Raw genomic sequence first — 16,921 nt, 5'->3', positions numbered from 1 at the left:
ATACTGCTTTCTATAGTAATTACATTTATAAATAACACCTAAACCGCTGGCAAAGTGGAAGGAATGTATGTTGAAAAGCTGCTCGGAGTGGCATTTTCTTTCATTAGGCTACATTTTATTTTTAGGTTTATTTCCCCTTTGAAAGTAGTGTAGCAGTTACAGGAATACTGGATTCTGTGAATACCTATTATTCATATAAAAAGGGCTAAATTCCAGTTTATATGCCTGTCATCTACCCAGGCCCTCCCCTTCCCGACTGCAGTTTCGTTCCTCCCCTTAGGGCGTGGGGTCTAGAAATACAGGTTTGTCGGGATGCAGGGGTGACTCTGATGCGACGCGGTTTGTACGGGGAGGGATTATGGCACAGGACAGGTCAGGAATGAAACCAAAACACAGGAGGATGGTGAAGAGAGAGAAGGGAATATTCAATGGCAGAGAGGGAAGGAATGTGTAAATAAGGGAGGGAGGAGGATAATAAGGGACAATGAGGATATAATGAGGATATATAATGAGGATAAATAATGAGGATATGTAATGAAGTAATAAGTACAGTTGCCACCTTACCCCTTTATACCTCCACATATTGAGTCCACACAGGATGGGACTGGGGGGTGCAGGGCCCACCGGGGCTGCCGCCCCAGGGGCCCTGCAGGTGCCCCCACCGGCCAAGTACCCCTCACCCCCTAGGGGCCCCTGGTGCACCCCCTAAACCCCCCCGCAGGGCGCCGGCAAGGGTCGGATCTGGGCCGCCAGGGCCCACTGGGTTTTTTCCCGGTGTCCCGGCAGCTCAATCCGACCCTGAGTCCACATCCTCAGACCTGTCAACCAATTGGGGTAATTAGGGTCAGACTGGGCCAGTGGGACACCAGGAAAAAACCCAACCCTTATGGGCCCTGCAGAACACGGACCAATGCAGCCATGCAGTGTGCATCTAATTGAATTGCTAACTAGCCATGCAGCATGTGGATTCAATACTGTATGTGGCTGGTACTAAAGGGGTGAGGTAGCGACCCAGTCACAACACCAATGATAGGTATCATCCGTCCATCAGTGGGATGCTGGGAGCTGTTTATAAACAACATCAGAAGGTGACAAGCTGTCCACTATTGGGTTATGGTAGCGCCAGGCCACATCTCCCAGTGGTTGCCATTTAGGCAGTGCAGGCTCCGAAAGTGACAGGCTTACCAGGAAATTGGGCGGGGGTTTGATGGAATCAAGGGCATGGCTGGGCATAACAGGGCATGCCCAGGGTGAATCAGCGGCGTGGCTTAAGCTGTACTGAAAGCAAATATCTGATTGGTTGCTATGAGTTACTAGTTGAGAAACTTTTATTACATAAACTTTTGTGGGCCCATGCCACACAGGCAGGGCCATAACTTTGGAGGCCCTGGTAACCATACAAATATTATATGTATATATGTTACCTCTATGTTCAGCTCCCTTCTCTGCAGCTGCAGCTCCCTCAGACTCTGTTCCAGCTTTGATATATGGGCCATGACCTTCAGCTGCTTGGCCTCCAGGCACCTCTGAACCTCATTGCCAACGGCCTTCTCCTGCTGGGGAGAAACACAAGAAATCAAAGACACATGAAACCAACGTATAAGCCCTTCATGAAGCATTCTATGTAATAGACTACACCCACCCTGCCTCAGAATGTCTGTTGTGCGTGGGGGGTGGGTGACAAGATGGGCCTTATCAAAAGAGCTGTGTTAGGCGTCCAGGCATGGAAGGATGTTCTGGGTCCAGAAAATGTGAAGGCAGCTATACTGCCTATAGTAGCAGTGGGGGGATAATAGCCTCTGGGAAGGGACTGGGGCTGTGGGATAGCAGGTATAGTAGGGAGAGATGGTGCCTATAGTAGCAGTGGGGGGATAATAGCCTCTGGGAAGGGACTGGGGCTGTGGGATAGCAGGTATAGTAGGGAGAGATGGTGCCTATAGTAGCAGTGGGAGGATAATAGCCTCTGGGAAGGGACTGGGGCTGTGGGATAGCAGGTATAGTAGGGAGAGATGGTGCCTATAGTAGCAGTGGGGGGATAATAGCCTCTGGGAAGGGACTGGGGCTGTGGGATAGCAGGTATAGTAGGGAGAGATGGTGCCTATAGTAGCAGTGGGGGGATAATAGCCTCTGGGAAGGGACTGGGGCTGTGGGATAGCAGGTATAGTAGGGAGTGATGGTGCCTATAGTAGCAGTGGGGGGGATAATAGCCTCTGGGAAGGGACTGGGGCTGTGGGATAGCAGGTATAGTAGGGAGTGATGGTGCCTATAGTAGCAGTGGGAGGATAATAGCCTCTGGGAAGGGACTGGGGCTGTGGGATAGCAGGTATAGTAGGGAGAGATGGTGCCTATAGTAGCAGTGGGGGGATAATAGCCTCTGGGAAGGGACTGGGGCTGTGGGATAGCAGGTATAGTAGGGAGAGATGGTGCCTATAGTAGCAGTGGGGGGATAATAGCCTCTGGGAAGGGACTGGGGCTGTGGGATAGCAGGTATAGTTGGGAGAGATGGTGCCTATAGTAGCAGTGGGATAATAGCCTCTGGGAAGGGACTGGGGCTGTGGGATAGCAGGTATAGTAGGGAGAGATGGTGCCTATAGTAGCAGTGGGATAATAGCCTCTGGGAAGGGACTGGGGCTGTGGGATAGCAGGTATAGTAGGGAGAGATGGTGCCTATAGTAGCAGTGGGGGATAAGAGCCTCTGGGAAGGGACTGGGGCTGTGGGATAGCAGGTATAGTAGGGAGAGATGGTGCCTATAGTAGCAGTGGGGGGATAATAGTCTCTGGGAAGGGACTGTGGCTGTCGGGTAGCAGGTATAGTAGGGAGAGATGGTGCCTATAGTAGCAGTGGGATAAGAGCCTCTGGGAAGGGACTGGGGCTGTGGGATAGCAGGTATAGTAGGGAGAGATGGTGCCTATAGTAGCAGTGGGGGGATAATAGCCTCTGGGAAGGGACTGGGGCTGTGGGATAGCAGGTATAGTAGGGAGAGATGGTGCCTATAGTAACAGTGGGGGGATAATAGCCTCTGGGAAGGGACTGGGGCTGTGGGATAGCAGGTATAGTAGGGAGAGATGGTGCCTATAGTAGCAGTGGGGGGATAATAGCCTCTGGGAAGGGACTGGGGTTGTGGGATAGCAGGTATATTTGGGAGAGATGGTGCCTATAGTAGCAGTGGGATAATAGCCTCTGGGAAGGGACTGGGGCTGTGGGATAGCAGGTATAGTAGGGAGAGATGGTGCCTATAGTAGCAGTGGGATAATAGCCTCTGGGAAGGGACTGGGGCTGTGGGATAGCAGGTATAGTAGGGAGAGATGGTGCCTATAGTAGCAGTGGGGGGATAAGAGCCTCTGGGAAGGGACTGGGGCTGTGGGATAGCAGGTATAGTAGGGAGAGATGGTGCCTATAGTAGCAGTGGGGGGATAATAGCCTCTAGGAAGGGACTGGGGCTGTGGGATAGCAGGTATAGTAGGGAGAGATGGTGCCTATAGTAGCAGTGGGATAATAGCCTCTGGGAAGGGACTGGGGCTGTGGGATAGCAGGTATAGTAGGGAGAGATGGTGCCTATAGTAGCAGTGGGATAATAGCCTCTGGGAAGGGACTGGGGCTGTGGGATAGCAGGTATAGTAGGGAGAGATGGTGCCTATAGTAGCAGTGGGGGGATAAGAGCCTCTGGGAAGGGACTGGGGCTGTGGGATAGCAGGTATAGTAGGGAGAGATGGTGCCTATAGTAGCAGTGGGGGGATAATAGTCTCTGGGAAGGGACTGTGGCTGTCGGGTAGCAGGTATAGTAGGGAGAGATGGTGCCTATAGTAGCAGTGGGATAATAGCCTCTGGGAAGGGACTGGGGCTGTGGGATAGCAGGTATAGTAGGGAGAGATGGTGCCTATAGTAGCAGTGGGATAAGAGCCTCTGGGAAGGGACTGGGGCTGTGGGATAGCAGGTATAGTAGGGAGAGATGGTGCCTATAGTAGCAGTGGGGGGATAATAGCCTCTGGGAAGGGACTGGGGCTGTGGGATAGCAGGTATAGTAGGGAGAGATGGTGCCTATAGTAACAGTGGGGGGATAATAGCCTCTGGGAAGGGACTGGGGCTGTGGGATAGCAGGTATAGTAGGGAGAGATGGTGCCTATAGTAGCAGTGGGGGATAATAGCCTCTGGGAAGGGACTGGGGCTGTGGGATAGCAGGTATAGTAGGGAGAGATGGTGCCTATAGTAGCAGTGGGATAATAGCCTCTGGGAAGGGACTGGGGCTGTGGGATAGCAGGTATAGTAGGGAGAGATGGTGCCTATAGTAGCAGTGGGATAATAGCCTCTGGGAAGGGACTGGGGCTGTGGGATAGCAGGTATAGTAGGGAGAGATGGTGCTTATAGTAGCAGTGGGGGGATAATAGTCTCTGGGAAGGGACTGTGGCTGTCGGGTAGCAGGTATAGTAGGGAGAGATGGTGCCTATAGTAGCAGTGGGATAAGAGCCTCTGGGAAGGGACTGGGGCTGTGGGATAGCAGGTATAGTAGGGAGAGATGGTGCCTATAGTAGCAGTGGGGGGATAATAGTCTCTGGGAAGGGACTGTGGCTGTCGGGTAGCAGGTATAGTAGGGAGAGATGGTGCCTATAGTAGCAGTGGGATAAGAGCCTCTGGGAAGGGACTGGGGCTGTGGGATAGCAGGTATAGTAGGGAGAGATGGTGCCTATAGTAGAAGTGGGGGGATAATAGCCTCTGGGAAGGGACTGGGGCTGTGGGATAGCAGGTATAGTAGGGAGAGATGGTGCCTATAGTAGCAGTGGGATAATAGTCTCTGGGAAGGGACTGGGGCTGTGGGATAGCAGGTATAGTAGGGAGAGATGGTGCCTATAGTAGCAGTGGGGGGATAATAGCCTCTGGGAAGGGACTGGGGCTGTGGGATAGCAGGTATAGTAGGGAGAGATGGTGCCTATAGTAGCAGTGGGGGGATAATAGCCCCTGGGAAGGGACTGGGGCTGTGGGGTAGCAGGTATAAAGTCATACTGATTGGCCCTCTCTGTAAATTTATCTTTTTTTTAGAAAAGAACAAAGTTCTTTTTCTCACTGCAGAATCAGGAAGTCCACTTTGTATTTCTCTAAAAGAAAAGGGGAAGACGAACTAAACACTAAAAAAAATCGAAATATCAATGTGCTTTATGTTTTTAACTTTGTTTCCCATGTTAAACTGCCCCGAAGGCCTACATGTGAAACCCCAGCAAAAAAATCTGAAACACGCAGAAATGTCTCTATGGCCAGTGAGTCCATCAGCCAGTAATGAATGCAGAGAGTTAAAAATCACAAATATGTGAATATCTATTGCAGGGTTCTAATGCTGGCTATGGAGATGTCTGGCCATTGGTCGCTCCCTCCCTTTGGGTTTCATTCTAAGGTATCAGGGTGACATCAGCCGGAATGTGAGGGAGAAGTCGGATGAGATATGATGAAGTGTTTACTATAAATATCTTGTATTGTGCAAGCCGTGCACTTGTCTGTTCTCAGTACCGTCACGTCTGTGCTAAGATTCTTGAATATTCTATTAAGCACTATACAATACACTATACAGGTATCGGACCCCTTATCCGGAAACCCATTATCCAGAAAGTTCCCAATTACGGAAAGGCCATCTCCCATAGACTCCATTTTAATCAAATAATTCACATTTTTAAAAATGGTTTCCTTTTTCTCTGTACAGTACCTGTACTTAATCCCAACTAAGATATAATTACCCCTTATTGGGGGCAGAACAGCCCTATTGTGTTTATTTCATGGTTAAATTATTCCCTTTTCTCTGTAATAATAAAACAGTACCTGTACTTGATCCCAACTAAGATATAATTACCCCTTATTGGGGCAGAACAGTCCTATTGGGTTTATTTCATGGTTAAATGATTCCCTTTTCTCTGTAATAATAAAACAGTACCTGTACTTGATCCCAACTAAGATATAATTACCCCTTATTGGGGGCAGAACAGCCCTATTGGGTTTATTTCATGGTTAAATGACTCCCTTTTCTCTGTAATAATAAAACAGTACCTGTACTTGATCCCAACTAAGATATAATTACCCCTTATTGGGGGCAGAACAGCCCTATTGGGTTTATTTCATGGTTACATGATTCCTTTTTCTCTGTAATAATAAAACAGTACCTGTACTTGATCCCAACTAAGATATAATTACCCCTTATTGGGGCAGAACAGCCCTATTGGGTTTATTTCATGGTTAAATGATTCCCTTTTCTCTGTAATAATAAAACAGTACCTGTACTTGATCCCAACTAAGATATAATTACCCCTTATTGGGGGCAGAACAGTCCTATTGGGTTTATTTAATGGTTAAATGATTCCCTTTTCCCTGTAATAATAAAACAATACCTGTACTTGATCCCAACTAAGATATAATTACCCCTTATTGGGGCAGAACAGCCCTATTGGGTTTATTTAATGGTTAAATGATTCCCTTTTCTCTGTAATAATAAAACAGTACCTGTACTTGATCCCAACTAAGATATAATTACTCCTTATTGGAGCCAAAATAATCCTAGTGGGTTTAACTACAGTTTAGTAGACTTAAGGTAGGAGATCCGAATTACAGAAAACACCAGGTCCCGAGCATTCTGGATAATGGGTCCCATGCCTGTACTATACAAGCCTATGGAAGCTGTGGGTATTTAAAGGGTACAAATCATTTTATCTTAGTCAGGAAATAGTCCCTGTCAAGCATGGGGGACAAACCAGGTTACAACAATACAACATACTCGAAATAGTTTCCCGTTGGCTCCAGATTATTGTTCCGTGCCTCATTGTCCCCCTGTCACTTGTAGAGTTCAAAGACGTCAGTGGAAAGTGTGAGGCTCAGATAAAATTTACGGTTGGTCTCGCTTTATCCCAGGCCTGTCCTATTATAAGTGCCTTATACAGGCAGAGCGACACCATTTATCTTAAAGTGCTATTCAACAGCTTCTGGTATCTGGGAACCCAGTGATCTCACATGACGGATGTTTTAACCCTGTACTGTCTCAGTTTGTAGAACGTTCTACATGGAATCTTCAACTGTGATTGGATGACTCCATTTTAGTCTGTTTTTTGTTATTTGTGCAAAATACTATAGTCTTTTGGTAGGAGTTCCTTTAGCTTAAATTCAAGTGTGTCAGGTTTAGGGTTGATTAGAGAGGGCAATTGAACTGGACAGAGTCAAAGAGGCCCCTTGGGGGGCAAAAGGTTCCTCCTGGGGTGACACTTACCTGGGCAGGTACGCTCTCTGTGCTGCTGGACTCCTCCTCATCGGTACTGTCAGTCACACGTCCCCCCTCAGAGGATACAGAATCTCTTTCCACTTCTTCTGCCGGGGGCTCACACCGACATTCCTCCTCACTCTTTCGCTCTGGGGACATAGGCTTGGTTTTCTGATTGGCTGGCTCCCGAGGAACAGGAAGCTCTGATTGGCCCAGGAGGGATCCTGGGTTTCCTACAACCATGGGTTACTGGGGTTGGCCCTCTGTGTGGAAAGAGAAGAAGAGTTAAGAACTGAGCACAGGATTCATTTTTATATGTAATAGATTTACTTTGGGTTTGGCACAGTTACAGGCTGGCACACTATCCATATGTAGGGCCAATCAAATCAATGGATACTTTCAGGGTCAATCTTATAAACGATGGGAACCATTTTGGTGAGACCCCTGCACAAGGTGTTGGCAGCTGCCACAGGGTTCCTGGGCTGGGTGGGCAAATAGTCCCTGCCTCTCACTCTCTCCATGTGACTGATGATGTAACCCCACCTTATTCCCGCTGGTTCCCCATGGGTTCGGGCTCTATTGGATCCAATAGCTCATAAGGCCTATTGGCCTAAGGCCGGCCCTGGATACTTCCAAAGTAATACTCTCAAATAATAGTCACGTCACCATCCTCTCTCACCCACTTACACTGCTTTTCTTGACTTTAAGTCAAAATTGTTGTACCTGTCCCGACATGGGCATGTAATATAGTGTTTTCTTCAACCTACTTGCCCCTCCCCTTGCCTAACCCCTGCAGTTATGAGCACCTAAATACTGTACCCCTCTCCCACTGACTATCCCCTGCAAGTATGAGCATTTAAGGTGGTTTCCTCTCTTACCCACAAATCCTCCCCCTCCTCCCAGATATATGGTGCAATTGGCAATAATATGAGAAGACCAAGAAGATAAATGATAGCGAAACAAAATAAACCTTCTAAAAAATTCCAGTAGCTTCAAAAACTACCCTCACTGATCTGAAGAACTTCTGCATTCTCAGCAGATTTTTATCCGGAATTTTCTGTCAGTTCCAAAAGGACATTCTAAATGAACTGTGGTAAAGCAGCAGGTTATGGGAATACCCACAGACAACATGTTATTGTTCCATTTATAAAAATGTCTACAGTGAGGCAGCTGTTCTGGTAGAACATTTACAGCTACTATTCTGGGGGCTTCCCACACTTCCTAGAGCTTTCTGTTTTGCTCTTACTGTTTGTGGTGGGACAGGTTCTCCTTTTGGCCAAAAAGACAATAATGGCAATATTGTTGCTTTATTATAAATAAAATTAGGACAGTATTGGCCCCAGGAGAGTACAAAATGCTGTTACCCAAGACTCCAGGGTGAAGCAGAACTAAACTTGGGCAAAGGAAAGCAAGTAACGTATTAAAGGTAGGAGAGCTTGGTCAGTTTCCTTCAATGTCCCTTGATAGTATTGGGAGGTATGTCTACCTAGGCCTGAGACAACATCATTTGGTTATAAATTAAAGAGCCCCCTACCTATGCTATAATAAGTATTCTACAGGAATTGTTTTGGTTGGTTCTTGGTGTCTTACTATGATTACTCCATGACATTGGATCTGCCATCAACTGGGAATCCTCAACCCAATGTAGTCCTCACCTGAAGGTATCTCCAAACCTTCCCAGTAGATATCTGCATTATGATCAGATAACCCCAACTAGACCTGCCCCTAATGATGCTCCCTGAATTCTATGGTGAATCCAATGCAGGTGAGTCTAGCTCGGTAACCCTGACTAGTCCATCCAAGGCAAGGCTCTGTACCTCAGTGCTGATATATGCACCGTGCAGTTTTGGGATGCCAAAAACTGTTCTGGTCTTTGTGCCCAACATCCAAAGCAAAGAAAAGAAAACATTTGTCCACATATAACTCTATTGTATTTGACACTTCTCAGTCATCAGAAAGCTGAGTTTCATGGTTGGTGTCCCCTGAAGACCTGCCTTGGTCTGCAAATAGAGTATATAAACCAACGTACAAGTGCTCTGTGCCATACAACACAAACTCACGTTCCGGCATTTAACTTTTAGGAATGTGCGTTATCATTCATAATATATCAGTGCAAAGGCAAACAGCCATAAAAACGACATTAAGCACTTTCCTATGTTTCTCACACCAGCCCCATTGTAATGTTCCACTCAGCACCTTGCACTTTGCGTGGCACATCTTTCCATAGCCCGTCATGCTGACCTGAGTATTTTGTATGCTGATCCCACAGCGCTGGAATATACAGCTATTTATATACCTGCTTAATCCTCCATTTTACTCTTAGACAGCTTGCCAATCAAAAATCAGCAACTATTTAATGTTTAAAGAACACCCTCTCTTTTGTTTTCTATTTTTATTTACTGTTTAGAGTTACTTGTAACTACATTCACCAATCTGCCACTAGGTGGGGCATTCTGCAAAAACTAAAAATAATCCTTGGCCAATGGCATTGCTGCAAAAGCGCAGCATTCAGCATGGCAGAAATCTTATGCCAACTGGTTACTAAGGGCTCCCAACATCAATGCTCCCTAACAATAAGAAAAGAGCAACAACGCTAAATAGGTGTGTTCATTTCTAAATTGGATTCGCGTCTCTCTTATCTTTTAACTGTAAGGGAGGAAGTTTTGGTTTTCATCCCAACCAACGGAAGACATTGTAACTTGAACAACAATGGAGGATCAGGCTGTTCCATTAAATATTCAGATCTAAAAATCTCCCCTGGGCTCCTCTTTTTGTCTATAGCGACACAACAGCTGCAAGATAGGAAAGTCACTGGCACCGGTAATGTTGGGCTCTTATTAACACTTCAGTGGCTTTATTGCTTCATGTACATGCAGAGGGCACAGGTTATACAGCAGTTGGCTGATGATCATGTTGGAGCTTGCAATAACAGATGTTACACCACAGGTTGTACAGTGTTTTCATGTGGCTGTAAGGTTTCAAAGTTCAGGTCTAGTAACCCATAGCAACCAATCAGCAAGTAGCTTTTAGTGGACACTCGAAATGGTTTGTCTGGAGGAATTCTGTAAAGCCATACACCTTCAGCTATGTTGTCAAGCGAGCGGATATTCTCCCAATATCCCCCACCTACGGGTGGGCGATATCAGTCGAATCCAGGCTAATTCGGTCGTTTAGCCCTGGGGCCAAACAATCGAATTAGAACGACAGGTATAGGAGAAGTCGGATCGGGGACCGCATCAACGAGCCGATAACGCCCCCGATCCGACTAAATTTTTTAACCTGCCTGATCGATATCTGGACGATTTCAGGCCCGTTATTGGTGCCCCTACATAGGCCGATTAGATGCCGAATCAGTCCAAGGGACCGATATCGGCAGCTACAATCGGCTCGTGTACAGCCACCTTAAGTGTTTGTTGAGGCTTATTTGGATGAAGCTCCCCTTTGAGGGCCAACATTTGGGCAGGGCCACCCCCTTAGCGCCTAAAAAGGAGCTAAGATGCATAAAAACATTGCTGAAACAGCCTATGTTCCAAAAATATCTAACACAGTGATCCCCAACCAGTTGCCTCAAAGTAGCTGCTTCTTTTTACCTTTCTAGCTTGGAGGCAGGTTTTGGAAGCAGAGAGACTCCAAGCAGAGTCTCCTGCAGGCCAGCAGTCCCCATGGAGCTACCAAATAGCCAATCACAGCCCTTATTAGGCACCCCCAAAGAACATTTTTCATGCTTGTGTGGCTCCCCAACACTTTTTACATATGAGTGTGGCTCACAAGTAAAAAAAAAAAAGGTTGGGGGTCCTTGATCTAAGACATCAAAGAAATCTTGATCTAATGGACCACCAAGATGGGCTCCAAGCAGTATCTATGAGAGCCAATAGGCATTCACAACAAACTTATACTCTCAGCCCTACTGGGCGGAAACCCCATATTTTGGGTACCAATGGGTAATGTCATAGCAGATTTATCTTACGTTAGCAACCCAGAGACATGAATCAGATATTTGTTAGCGATAGTATAAAAGCGGCCATAGATGAGCTGATCTACTACACTCTCCAATGGATCTGCCAAAGGGCCTAATGGACAGAGAGCATAAAAGGAGCCACACATGGTACAATCAGAACTGCAAGTAATGAGGAGATATGGCTTCTCTTCATTTCCTCTCCTGCAGATTACATTATTTAACCCACCCAAAAACCAACTGATGATACACAACACCAGGGCCCGGATTGTCATTTTGGGTATTCTGTAGGGGGGCTTCTGTAAGATGCCATAGGCAGTCATTATCTATTGGGCTGGAGGGGGTCATGCCATCACGAGTACACAATTACAGCACTAGACTGGTACAATAAACTAGTTGCTGATTTGCCCCGTGAAATTTTATGGCAAATAGGAATGATCATAAACTGCCCAATGGTGTAACAAAGAATCGGAACATCCCCCCCCCCCCCCCCCCGGTAGTGATTACAGGGAAAGGAAGGCAGAAAAGTATACAGTTTAACCATGGAGAATCTCAGGAGCATTGAGTCATGTGTGTGTTTGCCATTCATTTTCCAAGGATGTTTATATCATGAGCTTTATGATGACATTACTGTTTGTTTCTGTGGTTTAGTCTGTGGTATCTACTAACATTATGTTTAATTGCCAAGAACTGGGGACCATATGGGGCACTCAAAATGCTTCCAGACTGAACGGGGTCTTCATTTTGAAATATTCAGTCGGGGGGCCTACTAGTTATGCATCACCATAGTTTCATAATACAATTTATATTCTTTATTTATTTTACATGTGACCCCAGTATCCAGAAACATGTGACCCCAGTACCCAGAAACATGTGACCCCCAGTACCCAGAAACATGTGACCCCCAGAACCCAGAAACATGTGACCCCCAGAACCCAGAAACATGTGACCCCAGTACCCAGACACATGTTACCCCAGTACCCAGAAACATGTGACCCCCAGAACCCAGAAACATGTGACCCCCAGAACCCAGAAACATGTGACCCCAGTACCCAGAAACATGTGACCCCCCAGTACCCAGAAACATGTGACCCCAGTACCCAGAAACATGTTACCCCAGTACCCACAAACATGTGACCCCCCCAGTACCCAGAAACATGTTACCCGAGTACCCAGAAACATGTGACCCCCCCAGTACCCAGAAACATGTGACCCCAGTACCCAGAAACATGTGACCCCAGTACCCAGAAACATGTGACCCCAGTACCCAGAAACATGTGACCCCCCAGTACCCAGAAACATGTGACCCCCCAGAACCCAGAAACATGTGACCCCAGTACCCAGAAAAATGTGACCCCAGTACCCAGAAACATGTGACTCCAGTACCTAGAAACATGTGACCCCAGTACCCAGAAACATGTGACCCCAGTACCCAAAAACATGTGACCCCAGTACCCAGAAACATGTGACTCCAGTACCTAGAAACATGTGACCCCAGTACCCAGAAACATGTGACTCCAGTACCTAGAAACATGTGAACCCAGTACCCAGAAACATGTGACCCCCAGTACCCAGAAACATGTGACCTGGTACCCAGAAACATGTGACCCCCAGAACCCAGAAACATGTGACCCCAGTACCCAGAAACATGTGACCCCCCAGTACCCAGAAACATGTGACCCCAAGAACCCAGAAACATGTGACCCCAGTACCCAGAAACATGTGACCCCAGTACCCACAAACATGTGACCCCAGTACCCAGAAACATGAGACCCCCCAGTACCTAGAAACACGTTACCCCAGTACCCAGAAACATGTGACCCCAGTACCCAGAAACATGTGAACCAGTACCCAGAAACATGTGACCACAGTACCCACAAACATGTGACCCCAGTACCCACAAACATGTGACCCCAGTACCCACAAACATGTGACCCCAGTACCCAGAAACATGTGACCCCAGTACCCACAAACATGTTACCCCAGTACCCAGAAACATGTGACCCCAGTACCCAGAAACATGTGACCCAGTACCCAGAAACATGTGACCCCAGAACCCACAAACATGAGAAATGACAGGTTGGAGGAAGGCAAAATAGCATTAGACTTGCCACTACGGGAAAAGCTAACTAGATTTTATTGCCCCTTGTTTATTATTTGCAAAGCCTTCTCTCTAAATGGCTCCTTCTACGTCCCATTCCCCACTTTAGGACTTTAATGGTGCAAAATAACAAACATTCTGGTCACTTTACATTCTTCCTATATCCAGCACTTAATCATGCGTCTCTATTCAAACGGAAAAGTCCTATATATTACTGCTTTACAAGGCGGTGTTTGGGAGGTTAGTATGACGAGAATGCTTTTTTATTTTTTCCAGGATCTAGAGAATACAAAAAAATTCCGGAAAGTTATAAAATAATCCTTGTCTCAACGTGAGAGTTGGAAACGCTGTTTGTTCTCATTGGTTGGGCGTAACAGCCGTTAATGGTGAGGGTCAGACAATGCTATTATTTCGTTTCAAGCCTGTCCCGACGCGTTTGTTCCCACACACACCTGCACATGGTTGCACACCTCCGTAGTGTACTAATTCATGCACAAATGTCAGCCTACGGGCACGTGGTTGGGAAGACATCAAGAAGCTGGAATGTTGCCATACAGGAGAGGAAGGTTCTTGCCCAATACTTGATCAAACATAAATAAGTTCAGTTGCCCTTGTTGGGATTCATTGTACTGGCAAACTGGTAGGTAGGGTAATCTGTCTCTTTAATGTGACCCTATTGGTGCCCTAGTATTGTGTGTTCATTGATATGTCTACTTTCCCACTGGGAAGACCGTCCAAGTGTGACCTTGAATCGCTTCCGAATCCAATTTTGCGACTTTTTTGTTAATTTGCGCAACTTTTTCGTACTTTGCCACAAAAAGCGAGACAATTTGTGTGACAAAATCGTATTTGTCGTGCTGAGTACAAGTTTCGGAATCATTCAAGCTTCGGTATGGTGACTTTCCTTGGGCCAGGTTGGAGCTGCAGAGTGCCATTGAGCCCTATGGGAGACTTTCCTTGGGCCGGGTTGGAGCTGCAGAGTGCCACTGAGCCCTATGGGAGACTTTCCTTGGGCCGGGTTGGAGCTGCAGAGTGCCATTGAGCCCTATGGGAGACTTTCCTTGGGCCAGGTTGGAGCTGCAGAGTGCCATTGAGCCCTATGGGAGACTTTCCTTGGGCCAGGTTGGAGCTGCAGAGTGCCATTGAGCCCTATGGGAGACTTTCCTTGGGCCGGGTTGGAGCTGCAGGGTGCCATTGAGAACTATGGGAGACTTTCCTTGGGCCAGGTTGGAGCTGCAGAGTGCCATTGAGCCCTATGGGAGACTTTCCTTGGGCCGGGTTGGAGCTGCAGAGTGCCATTGAGCCCTATGGGAGACTTTCCTTGGGCCGGGTTGGAGCTGCAGAGTGCCATTGAGCCCTATGGGAGACTTTCCTTGGGCCGGGTTGGAGCTGCAGAGTGCCATTGAGCCCTATGGGAGACTTTCCTTGGGCCAGGTTGGAGCTGCAGAGTGCCATTGAGCCCTATGGGAGACTTTCCTTGGGCCGGGTTGGAGCTGCAGAGTGCCATTGAGCCCTATGGGAGGCTTTCCTTGGGCCGGGTTGGAGCTGCAGAGTGCCATTGAGCCCTATGGGAGACTTTCCTTGGGCCGGGTTGGAGCTGCAGAGTGCCATTGAGCCCTATGGGAGACTTTCCTTGGGCCGGGTTGGAGCTGCAGAGTGCCATTGAGCCCTATGGGAGACTTTCCTTGGGCCGGGTTGGAGCTGCAGAGTGCCATTGAGCCCTATGGGAGACTTTCCTTGGGCCGGGTTGGAGCTGCAGAGTGCCATTGAGCCCTATGGGAGACTTTCCTTGGGCCGGGTTGGAGCTGCAGAGTGCCATTGAGCCCTATGGGAGGCTTTCCTTGGGCCGGGTTGGAGCTGCAGAGTGCCATTGAGCCCTATGGGAGACTTTCCTTGGGCTGGGCTGGAGCTGCAGAGTGCCATTGAGCCCTATGGGAGACTTTCCTTGGGCTGGGTTGGAGCTGCAGAGTGCCATTGAGCCCTATGGGAGACTTTCCTTGGGCCGGGTTGGATCTGCAGAGTGCCATTGAGCCCTATGGGAGACTTTCCTTGGGCCAGGTTGGAGCTGCAGAGTGCCATTGAGCCCTATGGGAGACTTTCCTTGGGCCGGGTTGGAGCTGCAGAGTGCCATTGAGCCCTATGGGAGGCTTTCCTTGGGCCGGGTTGGAGCTGCAGGGTGCCATTGAGCCCTATGGGAGACTTTCCTTGGGCCGGGTTGGATCTGCAGAGTGCCATTGAGCCCTATGGGAGACTTTCCTTGGGCCGGGTTGGAGCTGCAGAGTGCCATTGAGCCCTATGGGAGGCTTCCAAAATCATGCACAGAGGGATAAAAACCAGAAATGTTTTCCAGCCATTTACGATCGTTTGGATACAAAAATTTTGTGGCTCTCGAATAGCCAATACGATATTATCTTGACTAATACGATTTTTTCGTAAGCATTTTCATGATGTTTGCGATCATCAAAAATTTTGTATCTAATCCATATTTTACCCATTTCGGGATTCAAACTCGTACTTTGATTTGAGCCTTAATTGGGACAAAAGACTCCTGACTAAAGGCCCCCATACACGGGCCGATTCTAGCTGCAGATATCGGTCCCTTAGACAGATTCGGCAGCTAATTGGCCCGTGTATGGGCACTACCGACGGGCCTGCCCAACCGATATCTGGCCTGAAATCAGCCAGATCGGGCAGGTTAGAATATCTAGTCACATCGGCTTGTTGATGCGGCCCCCGGACTGACTTTTCCTATACCCGTTGTTATAATACGATCGTTTGGCCCCAGGGTTAAATTAGCCTGGATTCTCCCGATATCGCCCACCCGTAGGTGGCCAAGCGAGTGGATCTGAAGGTGTATGGGCACCTTAAGGCAGTTATGTGACTAACTGCCCCATGGATTGATTATTGGGTGATATGAACATCCATGCAATGCCCCAAATAAGCCAATCTGAGAAGAACATAGGAAGAACATTGGCCATAATAACCCTAAAAATGGGCATGGTAGAAGACAATTCAGTTCTCCATACATACTGGACATTATGGGCAATATGGGCACACCGCATAGCCAGATGTAGCCATTTAATGTTCCTAGGGTTGCCACTTGTTTTGAGAAAAAAATACCAGCCCTCTTATCTCTGCTATCTTTCATCTCTATTTCCAACATTGCATCAAGTCTCATATAAACCATCTGGGTCATTAAATTATAGGCCAACCTGCCAAGTGACAACTTGTTTGGCCTCTATAAAGACCTATAAAGACATTCAGACAGGCTGCATTATGTTCATTAATAATAATAATAATAATAATAATAATAATGCCCCCCCAGTCTGCCCAAGGGGTATGTAGAGTTGATTGTGTGACATTATTATTATTTTACTATAATCTGTGGCTGAAATACAGTGACATAACCGGCCTATGACAGTTGGAGTTGTGGTCAGGCTAGAGATTGCAAAACCAGTTGTAGGATGAGCAGCATTACCCCTGAATGTGTATATATAAATATACTGCTTTTCCTTTTCTGCTTCCTGTGCAACTGTCTCTCCATTTTCTAAATACCAGTAGCCGTTTCCCCTTTAAAAGGCCACAAGCTCTCCTTGTGTTGGGCTTATATGGCTTTTATTTCTGCTTTGATTTGGCTTT

At 47.3% G+C, this 16,921-nt stretch overlaps 1 protein-coding gene across 2 annotated transcripts in view; it reads right to left on the bottom strand.

The window, feature by feature from the left end:
* phldb3 (pleckstrin homology-like domain, family B, member 3) overlaps nt 1-16,921 on the bottom strand; it is a 54,867-nt gene that overhangs the window by 26,229 nt on the left and 11,717 nt on the right. Inside the window, exons 2-3 of one of the 2 annotated variants that reach the window (XM_002939142.5) lie at nt 7,236-7,489; nt 1,425-1,556 (exon numbers count right to left, since the gene is read on the bottom strand). In XM_002939142.5, coding sequence (XP_002939188.2) covers nt 1,425-1,556; nt 7,236-7,469 — 366 coding nt within the window. In that variant the 5' untranslated portion in view covers nt 7,470-7,489. The remainder of the gene's footprint in view (nt 1-1,424; nt 1,557-7,235; nt 7,490-16,921) is intronic. The other variant, XM_004916391.4, reaches the window with a different exon arrangement.

This window comes from Xenopus tropicalis, chromosome 7 (genome assembly GCF_000004195.4).
Source record: "Xenopus tropicalis strain Nigerian chromosome 7, UCB_Xtro_10.0, whole genome shotgun sequence".
NCBI lineage: Eukaryota > Metazoa > Chordata > Amphibia > Anura > Pipidae > Xenopus > Xenopus tropicalis.
This window is presented reverse-complemented; position numbering and strand designations above follow the sequence as displayed.